Genomic DNA, 13593 nt, shown 5'->3' on the forward strand with positions numbered 1-13593 from the left:
CATTTGAGTTTTAACCCTAAACTGGCACACCTGATTCAATTAGTCAAAGGCTTGGTGATTAGTTGACTAATTGAATCAGGTGTGCCAGTAGGGTTAAAACAAAAATGTGAAATGTCGGGTGGGTCCGAGGAGAGGGTTGGGAAGCCCTGCGTCTAACTCAGAAAGGCAACAGAAGTCTACTGCAGGGGTCGGCAGTTCCGCCGCAGGCACCCGGAGTTCCTCATGCACTTCCTGGTTTTGATTGAACCGACCTGGAAGACCAGGTGTGTTGAATTTAGCCAGTCACTGAGATAATCAATTAGTTCAGTTGCCTAGTTGGAACAAAATCCTGCAATACCTTCTGCACTCTGGGAACAGGGTTGCCTACCCTTGCTACTGTGTGTACAGATAGCCCAATGTAATCTGTAGTTCCTTGTGTGTGTGTGTGTGTGTGTGTGCGTGCGTGCGTGCATGTGCAAACATGCCAGTATGTGTTACAATTACACACACTGGCTGCAGTAGGGAGGCTTTGTATGTGTCATATGGATCTGCCCAGATGGAGCGAGAGGAGAGTGTTAATGTGTGTCTGTGATGGGTTTAGTTCTAGCTCAGAGAGATAGCGAGAAAGAAGGGAGAGGGAGAGCGCGGGAGGACTGTGAGGCAAGAGGTAGTGTGAGAGGAATTTCAATCAAGGGCTCAACATGCTGTTTAAATACCATCAGCACAAAAGGGGAGGGGAGACTGTCAAGGGGATAAATCCTCACACCTGAGAGGCTGAGAGGAGGCAGGCAGGCTGGACGGAGGCAGGCAGCCCCAGCCCAACCAGACCTCCCTCCACATGGCTGGAAAGCGCCAGATGTGCCGCTCACATTTCATCCTGTTTCAGAGGAAGATAAAAAATTAAAATATAAAGATGAGGAAGATATTATGGAGGTAGAGGAAGGCCAGAGTCAGCAGGCCTTAAGCCAATGACGATGCACAGGATCTGGCTTTTATGGAAAAAGATACATCTTAGGGAATGTTGATGATTGATACTGGATGCCATCATTTATAAGTCTATTTATCTTGAGAAACTCAAATTTCTAGTTTTTGTCACATGCCCAAGTACAGTGAAATGCTTTTCTTGACTGCTCTTTCCCAACGATGCAGTAATCAATATCAGTAGGACTATTAAAAAAAGTAACTTGAACAAAAAACACACCAAAAAATAGAATTAAGAAGTTCCAGGGTCATTGTCAATAGAAGGTAAATCAAGTGTTTGCACTTTTGGACTATTCCATTTGTTTTCCTTTGTGGAAAAAATCAATAAAGCGCAGGGTATTCATTTTAAAAGTATACTGAACAAAAATATAAACGCAACATATAAAGTGTTGGTCCCATGTTTCCTGAGCTGAAATAAAATATCCCAGAAATGTTCTATACACACAAAGCTTATTTCTCTCAAATGTTGTGCACACATTTGTTTACATCCCTGTGAGTGTGTGTTTCTCCTTTGCCAAGAAACTCCATCCACCTGAAAGGTGTGGCATATAAAGAAGCTGATTAAACAGCATGATCATTACACAGGTGCACCTTGTGCTGGGAACAATAAAAGGCACACACACAATTTCACATATGTCTCAATTTTGTGGGAGCATGCAAGTGGCATGCTGACTGTAGGAATGTCCAGCAGAGCTGTTGCCAGGGAATTTAATGTTAATATCTCTACCATAAACCGACCCCAACGTCATTGTAGACCGGTCTCACAACCGCAGACCACGTGTTACCACTCCAGCCCAGGAGATCGTCTGAGCCCTTCCACCTGGACAGCTGATTAAACGGAGGAGTATTTCTGTCTGTAATAAAGCCCTTTTGTGGGGGAAAACTCAGTGTGATTGGCTGGGCCTGGCTCGTTTATACTTTGGTTCATTATACAGTGGCAAGAAAAAGTATGTGAATCCTTTGGAATTACCTGGATTTCTGCATAAATTGGTCATCAAATTTGATCTGATCTTCATCTAAGTCACAACAACAGACAAACATAGTGTGCTTAAACTAATAACACACAAATTATTGTATTTTTCTTGTCTATATTGAATACATAATTTAAACATTCACAGTGTTGGTTGGAAAAAGTATGTGAACCCCTAGGCTAATGACTTCTCCAAACGCTAATTGGAGTTAGGAGTCAGCTAACCTGGAGTCCAATCAATGAGACGAGATTGGAGATGTTGTATAGAGCTGCCTTTCCCTATTAAAAAACACTCACAAAATTTGAGTTTGCTATTCACAAGAAACGTTGCCTGATGTGAACCATGCCTCGGACAAAAGAGATCTCAGAAGACCTAAGTTCAAGAATTGTTGACTTGCACAATTATCTCTAAAAGCGATGTTCATCAGTCCACGGTAAAATAAATGGTCTATAAATGGAGAAAGTTCAGCAGTGTTGCTAATCTCCCTAGGAGTGGCCGTCCTGCAAAGATGACTACAAGAGCACAGCACAGAATGCTCAATGAGGTTAAGAAGAATCCTAGAGTGTCTGCTAAAGACTTACAAAAATATCTTGAACAAGCTAACATCTCTGTTGACGAGTCTACGATACGTAAAACACTAAACAAGAAAGGTGTTCATGAGAGGACACCACGGAAGAAGCCACTGCTGTCCACGACTGCACTTCTGAAGTTTGCAAAGGTGCACTTGATGTTCCACAACGCTACTGGCAAAATATTCTGCGGACAGGTGAAACTACATTTGAGTTGTTTGGAAGGAACACACAACACTGTGTGTGGAGAAAAAAAAGGCACAGCACACCAACATCAAAACCTCATCCCAACTGTAAAGTATGGTGGAGGGCGCATCATGGTTTAAGGCTGCTCTTCTGCCTTTGGGCCTGGACAGCTTGCTATCATCGACGGAAAAATGAATTCCCCAGTTTATCAAAACATTTTGAAGGAGAATGCTAGGCTATCTGTCCGTCAATTGAAGCTCCACAGAAGTTGGGTGATGCAACAGGACAACGACCCAAAACACAGAAGTAAATCAACAACAGAATGGCTTCAACAGAACTAAATACACCTTCTGGAGTGGCCCAGTCAGAGTCCTGACCTCAACCCGATTGAGATGCTGTGACATGACCTCAAGAGAGCAGTTCACACCAGACATCCCAAGAATATTGCTGAACTGAAACAGTTTTGTAAAGAAGAATGGTCCAAAATTCCTCCTGAAAGTTGTGCAGGTCTGATCCGCAACTACAGAAAACACTGGGTTGAGGTTATTGCTGCCAAAGGAGGGTCAACTGGTTATTAAATCCAAGGGTTCACATACTTTTCCCACCCTGCACTGTGAATGTTTGCACAGTGTGTTCAATAAAGACATGAAAACGTATAATTGTTTGTGTGTTTATTAGTTTAAGCAGACTGTGTTTGTCTATTGTTGTGACCTAGATGAAGATCAGATCAAATGTTATGCCCAATTTATGCAGAAATCCAGGTATTTCCAAAGAGTTCACATACTTTCTCTTGCCACTGTATATGCCATATGTACAGTATTTGACCCAGGTCTGCTGTACATGGTTTCTATGGTACAGCATGACATGATGAGGGGGAGTGGGTCTGAACAGAGTACCCCTTCATTCCATCTGTTATATCCCTCCCCTGAGATGAGATGGGGAAATAGAGGGGCTTGTGCTTTTATAAAGTCAACCTAATCTGTGAGTCACTGCTTCCCCTCCCATTTGTATGCCATTTAAAATGACAGCATTCTGTCCCCATTGACAGGGGGTGGCCATCGAGGGCTGTGTGAATAAGTGCCATTTACCCTTTCCTGTCACACGCACAGTAGAGATCCCAGTGAGTGTCGTAGGGGACTTATGACAAAGAGGTCTGACAATGTCACCTAATAAATGCCTGAATTACGGCAATGCAGATGAAGCAAAGAAAACACGCGCTATGGGTTTTGACACTCCCCGAGGAAAGCTAGCAGAGGAAACAGCTGATGCTGTGAAGCCAGAGACTGAAGACCATTTTAGCAGAGCATTGGTTCAGATTTTTTTTCTCCCGGCAGGCAGCCTTTGGACTTTCCACCATGTATAATTTGTGAACTTACAGACCCTCCCAGAGAAAGTGGGAGGTGGGACAGTTATAGGGTGCACTGCTGTGCCTGCTGAGTGAGCACTGGGCCTTTGATTAGCCAACCACTGCTTTGCGCCGTATGTTCAGCAGCCAAGTCAGCACTTCAGCAGACACACGGGGCTTTCTCCCAAGGCCTCCGCACACCCCAACAAGCATCTGGAGATGACTCGCGTGTGGTTTAAATCTATAACTGGAAAGGAATTGTTGCTATGGTCTCTCAACAAATTATTTTAAGAAAGTACATCGGACTCATTGTGTGTCATATTTATGCTGTATGTAATTGTCCATTCTTGTTTTGTTTTTTTGAGAGGTTCAGGTCTTTTGACTTCTTGTTTATTCAGAATTGATCATTTTAAGCCTTGACCACGTTTTCTGTACGTACAACTTATAAACAGTGTCCCCCATCAAAGAAGTAAACACTTTTGATTTCAGTCTTTAGAGGCTGTAAGACACATGTGACCATATTGTGCCCTCTGGAGGTCATCTCTGCCTGTGCATGTTTCTTACCATACTCTACTGTGTTCTCTCAACAAAAAGCATTCCATCACTAGGGAGACCCCAAAAGGAAATGCAACTGGCCGACCTACCACATGCCCAAGGACTTCTGCATAATGAAACATATCAAGGTGTGAAAATGGTCTCTGAAAAGCTGTCAGCTTTGTCTAGCTATTACTGAGCATCAGAGAATACTGAATGGTTATGCTAAAAGATGAGGTACATTGAAGATGACAGTAGTTACAGGACAATAGTTCACATACTGTAGCTGTATGTGGAGTAAGAGATGTGGAACATTTGAGGATGATACAAGATGTCTTGCATTAGCCCGAGATGTCCCAAGACCTTAGCGGCTGATAGCTGTTGTCTGAGAAGGACAACTGTCAGAATCATGAGGGTAGTCTCTGATGAAACCTGTCTCACCATGGCAGCTGTGTGTGTGTGTGTGTGTGTGTGTGTGTGTGTGTGTGTGTGTGTGTGTGTGTGTGTGTGTGTGTGTGTGTGTGTGTGTGTGTGTGTGTGTGTGTGTGTGTGTGTGTGTGTGTGCGTGCGCGTGTGCTTGCATGTGTGCGTGCGTGCATGTGTGGCATAGAAAGTTATTTGTCCATCAACTCAATGTAGCTGATGGCAATAACAGCAGAGAAAGCTTGTGCCCAATTCTTCTTTGTGGAGCACTAAAGGGCAGCTCATGCATATGCATCACTGACCTTGCCAAATCAAAGCTACAGCAATACACTGACTTTTAAAAAGAATGCAATTAATGTAGATTCCTTTACACGATCGACTAATTAGAATTCCCATAATAAGCGGACTGTAAAAGGCTGATTTTTAAAACGAAATCATTAGTTAAACCACAAAGAATAAGCGCAATCACTGCATCAATCCTCAAGGTTTAATAGGAGTGCACTGAGCAGATTATGAAATCCCAATGTTGACCCTTTAGTGGTTATTAGTAGTGTTGCACGGTATACATAAACGTCTGTACTTATTCTATACTGTAACACTAAGAACGGTTCGGTACTAGATTTTGTGTTATTTTCAGTACTTCTGATAAATGTGTTTTACGAACCAAGCCTGTCTATCAGCGCAGCCGACCCTGTATTATAGCACGCACCCTGCCTTCTCCACTTACTCATTAGCCTGTACTGGGAGTCTGGGCTGCCTCATGTCAGCTCCCACTCATGCTGCGCAGAAGTTAACAGACTTGAATAATGCGACACGGCATGTAGAAATGTTGAAACTGTTCATTACTGTTTGCGAAACGGGCTAGTCCATTACAGGCTCGAACACTTTACAATGGAAGAAGATACTGGTAGCTTCCAGCTTTGTAAAGCCAAATATCTTTGCTAGCTAACAGCTAAAGCTAATATCAGTTCACTACCCCTAGTACTTTGTTTGTGATAATATGCAACTATAAGGCAAAATATGCAGTTTTTCCAAGCTGATTGCCACCAAAGACTTGATTCGCTCACTTATTTGGTCTCTCGCTCACGTCTCTCCCAAAGATTATCTATAGAGAGCATTAGTAATGGTGTCTTTTTGGAGGCACTGTAACGTTCGTCGTTGGTAGAAAGAGAGGAGGACCATTGTGCAGCGTGGTAAGTGTTCATATATTTTAATAACGTACTAGAACACTGAACAAAACAATAAATAACAAACGAACAGTCCCGTAAGGTGAAAGACAAAAACACTAAACAGGAAATAAGCACCCACAAGTCAAAAGTGAAACCAGGCTACCAAAGTATGGTTCTCAATCAGGGACAACGATTGACAGCTGCCTGTAATTGAGAACCATACCAGGCCAAACACAGAAATCACAAATCATAGAAAAAAGAACATAGACAACCCACCCAACTGACGCCATGAACATACTAAAACAAAGACATAACAAAAGAACTAAGAACGTGACAGGCACTATCTCCACCATGGATCGTTGGACAGAGCCTATGGGGAAAATGAATGCAGTTTTTCGAGGGGTTTTGGGTGCAGAAGAGAAGCTCTGTGGTAAAAGCAGGCTTAGGAGATCTTACACGTCTTGTTCTATGAGATCATCTTCATCAGCTAACGTCACTTTTTGTGAATTTTGAAGAATTGATGTAATAAAGCACATAAAGGCTTCGTAATTCATAAAGGTCATATTAACTGACTGCTATTATCTTAAATGGAAGAGAAACCAATTTTTTATTTGTCATCTGTAGCACCATGAAATCAGTCAAAACAAGCTCAATAACTCAATGCATGCACAAACTCCTATTGAATATGCGTTCACCTGTATTGTGGATATGCCTAAGCTACATTTGATTTACCCAGTTTATCAATAGAAATTTACCATTTAAATAAATTATTGCCATTCTGTATTTGGACTGGTAAAAAAAGGTCAAATTGACTGTATAATTGATTCATTAATGCACACATGGTTGTCTCAGAATTTGTATTTTGTAAATGTAATGATATTGAACTCAAAAGATGTGGCAGGTAGCCTAGTGGTTAGAGTGGTGGGCCAGTAACCGCAAGGTTGCTAGATCAAATCCCCGAGCTGACAAGGTAAAAATATGTTGTTTTGCCCCTGAACAACCCATTGTTCCTAGGCCGGTCATTGTAAAAAAAGAATCTGTTCTTAACTGACTTGCCTAATTAAATAAAGGTTCAAATAAAATACAAAATTTTAAACAAAAATGCCCAACAATTAAACAGAGCAGTAGCTGAGTTTATGTATGGTTCAAGTGCCATTCTTTGACTGGCTAATATGCCTACCAAAAGGCAAACGGCCTCCAGCAGGGACTGGGGCTGGGATTAAAAATATAGGACAAATCACACAACACGACAAGAGAGATACCTCAGCCTAAGGCAACAACGCAGCAACACATGACAACACAGCACGCTAGCAACACAACATGACAACAACATGGTAGCAACACAACATGGCTGCAGCACAACATGGTAGCAGCACAACATGGCACAAACATTGTTGGGCACAGACAACAGCAAGAAGGTAGAGACAACAATACATCACGCAAAGCAGCCACAACTGTCAGCAGTACTAAACCTGGTATCGGTATTGAAGTCAGAATTCTGGTATTGTGACAACAGTACTTATTAGTCCTTCATACATATTTCTCTATATTTTGATTCATTATGGGGGTGGAAAGCTGCAGTGCCTGTAGCAAACAGTTAAATAGGCCTGATGCAGAGGAGATAAGGGAATGGGAGAGCTGACAGGACCCTCACCTCAAACCCAACGAAAGATTCAATTAGAGGTGTGCAGTGGTGGGATTATAGATCCGAGGGTAGATGGATGGAAGGAAGGGGAAAGTCACCGGCTAGTACGGATACATCCACGCTTGTTAAACTAAACACACAAACACAGCGGTCATTCACCACAGCACGTCTAAAAAACCTCATGCTTATTGCTCTTCCCCGGAGCTGTGTATTTCACGTGCACAGGTTGGCCTTTTTGCTCAGACACGCCTGTGTTTGGTTTTTAATTGAGGGCGTTTGCAGTTCCCATGTGGCCTCAGAGAGCGTTTGTGGGTGCGCGTCAGATCTATTTCCAAATAGGCTGTTCCATATTGTACTACTGCTTGGTTTGATCGACAACAACAAAAAGATTGGATTTCAATGAATAGAAAGAAACATAAAGGTTGTTTTCCTATGGGGGATGAAATTAAGTTGAAATGGTATTACAGTGAAATGCTTACTTGCAAGCTCTTTCCTCAACAGTGCTGTATTAATATAACAATTGTCAATGCCAGTAATATATATATATTTTTTTTAAAGAGCACGGTCAATACTGTACGAAGTCAGATAAAAGGTAAGAAATAATGTACATGATTGGGATTTATATTTATTCGTTAGCGGTTATATTTTCCTCGCGGAGCCACAGTTGGGTGTTTTCGCTTGCTCTGACAGAATTCACATAGACGGTCGGTTACCCTTTGCTCAGATGCAGCACCCTCCAAGAAGTTTGGCTCAGCCTGCCCATGGCTTTCCCGAGAGGACATTGGCTCACTTTTCACCGCAGTGAGTGTGAGAGAATGGACAGAGGTGAACTCGACCGGTCAGACTCTGTCCCGTCTTATCAGACGCAGGCAGCAGAGAGGGGGGGGAGCGCTTTCGCTGCATACGTCAATGGAGTGAATGTGAGGGGAGAATGAACTGCGTCTCATTGTGCTGCCGTCATCATGCGTGTCCTCTCCTATCTCCTGGCTAGGCCCGCGAGAGGCCGCGGCAGTGCCAGAGTCAATGCAAACTAGTCTGAAGCCAGGCCAATTGGCAACTGGAAACTGTTTGTGAATGTGTGTTTATGCACGTGTGCTAATCTGAGGGATTGAGTGTGTGTGTGTGTGCACGGTTCTGCAATTAGCTCTCTGGGCATAAAGGAAAGCAATAAATAATTAGAAACCGTAAAGCATTCTATGAGCCTACCAGAAAATGATTGATGCTCACTGTGTGGGTAAGGTTGCAGATAATTGAGAATGTTTGTGACTTGCTGTGTCAGAACCAGTATAAACCTGTTGTTGGGGGATGGAACAGATGATTTGCCTAGAAGCAGGCTGCTCATGACTGGGGTAGGTGTCCTATGTGCAGTAGCCAGGGGGAATCTGGGACACCTGCCACTTTGCTTGCTGTCAAACTGGAAGCATGTGGGGGGGTGAGCCTTGTGTGTCTTTGTCACAGTGTGAGTATAACAGTTTCAGGCTGTATTTTATTGGAACAAATTCCCAAGCTGAATTTCAGCACTGGTTCTGCAGGAGGCTTAAATGATTGTTCATCTTCATTGACTTTCTGGTCATGTTTAGCTGTGGTAGTTGGTTGTGGTTACTATATAAACATATAATACTAAATCTGTGCCTTTTTTTTGCAATAGCAAAGGGATAGCTAGAAGTATCCAGGGCACTTCCTGGTATTCCCCAGTGAGGGCTACTCTTGCATTTATATCTAACAGGATTTAGGACTACATGCGTGTGAAACAAATCCTCATGTCATTTTAATAAGGTCTCTAGTCAAAATAAAAATGTGGATACATGGAACATAGTTTTTTTTGTTCAACAATCAACTGGATAATGTACACAGTTTGGATTCCATCATTGCCTTAGTTCAGTGCGCGATGTGGCCATTTTTTTTTGTCATCTGATCTATTTTCGGTGTAAATTTAACCTGAGGCAGATGCTGTTCCTCTCTCTTCTCACTCTTTCGGTTCCCATTTACCTCACCACCTCCCTCTGCCTTAAGCAGAAAGTATTTCTGTTACGTTTAAGCAAACAGTGCCTTTATTGCCTATGAAGATAAACAAATAAAAAAACGAAAATGACTGAGTCGGCAACAGAGGGAATTGGGTTTGTATGAGGTAAAGAATATAATTTGTCAAGGACAGTTGCTTGTCTCTTTTTCCTTTGTTTCGTGCTTTTGATATTCTGGCACTGGACAGTTTTTTGTTCGAGTCATCATTATGTATGTACCTCTCTAGCACAGCACAATCCATATGAAAACTCTGAATTCCTTCTGTTGACTTAAATCTGTCTGTCTCCTCTGTCTTGCAGAAGAAGGTGGTGGAGCAGCTGAGGAAAGAGCTGCTGGTTAAACAGGATCATCCGGAGGTCCAGGCCCATCAGCAGCCCCAGCACCCAGTGCAGCCTGATGGGAAGGCCTCTGCCCTGCCTAACCTCCACACCCCACCCTCCCTGCCCTCGCCTGACAAACTGAGCACGCCACAGGTACTTGCTCACACACACACACACACACACACACACACACACACACACACACACACACACACACACACACACACACAGCTGTAATAGTAATCTGTTTGTATGTGTTGTTGAAGGGTAGCGCCATATTCAACTTAGCTTCTCTCCTGGACAGAACACGATGACGATCACCCCGGTCATCGCCACTAAGACTCTACCTCTGGTACTGAAAGCTGCCACCGCTACCATGCCTGCTTCTGCCGTGACGCCGCGACCCTCTGTCGCCAAGGTCACAGCCATCAGCAACACGCCCAAGGCCAGCATAGGTCACCCTGACTCACTGAGTTCTCCTATCAACATTCAGACATCCAGCAAGTTGACCAATCAGGGAATGGAGCCAGTTCGGATAGTCTCCAAGAACACTGTTGTTGTAAGTATACTGTATGTCCCACATGTCACTCACTCAGCTTCATTGTCTGCACATAAAATGAATTTACACTGAACTGTCCCTGAAGTCCTGATTGTGTTAATAGTATATGTCTGATTTGTAAACAAACATTTTAAATCACAGGGCACAGATGGGGTTGCTGTCTTCTTTACATAAGGATAATGTGTCACCCTTTTCTGTGTCGTTGCAGGGGTGTCTGTAAATGCAGATTTCACAAAGAACCTATTTCTCTTTGCTGTGTGAATTGTATATTTATGAGTGTGCTCTCATGGTCTATCTCGTGGAGACTGCACCGCTCTGCGTTTTCACATTCTCTAACGTGTGTAAACGGATGGTTTCGTCACAGGTGCAGGCCACCGCCCAGCCTATCAAAGTTCCTCAGTTTATCCCTCCACCTAGACTGATGCCTCGACCTACCTTTGTACCGCAGGTTCGTCCACATGGATCTCCCCTCCCCTCACCCCGCAGCCTCTCTCCAGTAACACTAACAGGGGGCGTTTAGACTGGATATCAGTCTTAGAATGACCCGCTTCTAAGCTTGCAATTCATTAGGTATCATCTGACATCATGTAACATCAAAGGCACTCAATTTGAGGCAGTTTGATTGCGTAGCCTACCAGGCTACAATGGTTTTCTATTCAGAGGTCTGAATAGGGATTCTACTGGAGGGGACTGTTGGAGCAAGTTCTTTTAAATGTGTTGTGTTTGTCACGTGTCCTTTTTTGATGTGTGTTCCTGCATTCATATGCTTTTTGTTCAGGACCGGAGGCTTGGCCCAAGACCTGTTTCAGTGGCATTTTCGTAACCCCTTGCTAACTACCTGGCTTCACTATCTATGTCAGCAGTGTTGTTCCTTACCACGTGCTTTGGCTGTTCCTTCAATCTACCTGCCCAGGGCCAGCCCACCTCCTGCTAACCTTTGTTGTGAATGTGGCATGCCCTCTGTTGTTGCTGCTTTGTGTGTTGATCACAGAGGGTTAATGACAAAGCTGTGTAATTGATATGCACTTTTTCTTGCTGTTTAAAAGGCATTGGCCCTTACAATACTGTATACTCACTATCCTCCTGTCTATGTTGTGGGCCAGGTCCGACCAAACCCAGCCACACCTACACCCACTCCCACGGTGCCCATCGCCCCTGCGCCCCCTCCTCCCATGCTGGCTGCCCCTCAGCTTCTCCAGCGGCCTGTCATGTTGACCACCAAGCTGACCTCCACCTCACTGGCCTCCACCACCGGGCCCATCCACCAGGTACGCATTGTAAACGGCCAGCCCTGCGCCAGCATTACCAAGACCCTGCCCTCTGCCCAGCTGACTGGCATCGTCATCACCTCGCCAGCCACCATTACGGCCATCACCCCCCTGGCAACACATCAGACCCTTCAGATCAGAAGCCTCAGCCCTGACACCAAGGTGAGAGCAGGGGGGGAACAAAGAGGGTGCGGGCGAACTTGATTTGTCTTAATTGCATTCATCTCAAAGGATCTAATCAAATGAAATCTTATTAGCTTCCAGGTAATATTTTGAGTAGGGCCTTCGGTAGTATGATTACCATTTTCATTGCTGTTTAACCAAGAAGCAGGCAGCTGTTAGCCTGGCTATTTTGTGTTCATCACAGGCTTCTTACTTAACTCAATTTGGTCTGCATAGGCACCCTGCTTTGTTGATGTGCATGGATAGGTACTTGAGCGGCTGCCACAACTCTCTTCCAGAGAGTGAATACTTAGATACAGTGAAATATTGGAAGACGTCCCAATAACCTCTCAATAACGTTCATGAATGGAGAGTCCTCCACCTCCTTAAGCTCAGGTTATCACATCCCTCTGTCCTGGTTTGCTGTGTGTTTTAAAATTTGTGTTTTTCTCATTGAGAGCTAGAGGTCTCTCATGAAGGGACGTAGCACTCACCGTGGAGGGACTGTGACTCTTGAAGTGTGCGGCTAACTCTGTCACTTCCGTCCTCCAGACTGTTAAAGCTCGGGGTGTTACCGAGCCGAAGACATCGGCCAGTGCGCCCTCCTCCCCCTCACACGCCACTAGAGGCACCCCTCCACCCCTGCTGAGGAACAAAAGAGAGGACAACCCCCAGGTGGGCCTAAACTCTATACACAGATGCAATGAAAACAAGAAAATGAAAAGTATATGGTCAGCTTTTGTGGGCCAATCTTGTTTTCTGGCACGTTTGAATGAACATTTGATTTCTTGTTCTCTCCCACAGAAACTAGCCTTCATGGTGTCCTTGGGACTTGTGACATATGACCATCTGGAAGGTTGGAAGACCCAAATGGAGCTTTGTTTTTTCATAGCACCCCCGCCCTGTTCTGTATACGTTTTTTTTTACAATAATGTCTGAACTTGCAAGAGCACAATGTAACATTAGATATGTCTATGGTGTTATACAGACCTGGTCTATTCTATACCTGTGCAGAGATCCAGAGTCGGAGGCAGGAGCGCAAGCGGAGAACGACAGCAAACCCGGTATACAGTGGAGCAGTGTTTGAGCCGGAGGTACAGTATATAGACCACTAAGCTTATTATTATGGCTTTACGATGATACCGTCAGGGTTGGGCTCAATTCCATTTAAATTCCAGTCAATACAGGAAGTACATTGATATTCCGATTCAAATTCTCTTCCATGGGGAAAATTTGGAATTGGAATTTGGTTTACTTTCTGAATTGACTGGAATTGAAATGGAACCGACTCCATACTGTACCCGTTCTAGCTCTGCTGTGAGAGAACCCTACCCAAGTAGTAAACACAACCTATATTCACAGCGTAAGAAGAACGGCGTCACATACCTGAACACTCCTCTACACCAAGGCACCCGGAAGAGAGGTCAGTATGAATCTCTTGTCAGGTTATGGAAACACCT

The 13593-nt window shown here is 44.0% G+C and overlaps 1 protein-coding gene across 6 annotated transcripts in view; it reads left to right on the forward strand.

Moving 5' to 3' along the window:
- The window catches only part of LOC139411322 (PHD finger protein 21A-like), a 40798-nt gene that overhangs the window by 20803 nt on the left and 6402 nt on the right, over positions 1-13593 (forward strand). For 4 of the 6 annotated variants that reach the window (XM_071157546.1, XM_071157548.1, XM_071157549.1 and 1 more), the window contains exons 6-13: positions 10124-10297; positions 10449-10703; positions 11068-11151; positions 11807-12133; positions 12686-12808; positions 12938-12989; positions 13148-13227; positions 13496-13556. In XM_071157546.1, coding sequence (XP_071013647.1) covers positions 10124-10297; positions 10449-10703; positions 11068-11151; positions 11807-12133; positions 12686-12808; positions 12938-12989; positions 13148-13227; positions 13496-13556 — 1156 coding nt within the window. The remainder of the gene's footprint in view (positions 1-10123; positions 10298-10448; positions 10704-11067; positions 11152-11806; positions 12134-12685; positions 12809-12937; positions 12990-13147; positions 13228-13495; positions 13557-13593) is intronic. The other 2 variants (XM_071157547.1, XM_071157550.1) reach the window with 1 other exon arrangement.

This window comes from Oncorhynchus clarkii, chromosome 6 (genome assembly GCF_045791955.1).
Source record: "Oncorhynchus clarkii lewisi isolate Uvic-CL-2024 chromosome 6, UVic_Ocla_1.0, whole genome shotgun sequence".
Classification (NCBI taxonomy): domain Eukaryota; kingdom Metazoa; phylum Chordata; class Actinopteri; order Salmoniformes; family Salmonidae; genus Oncorhynchus; species Oncorhynchus clarkii.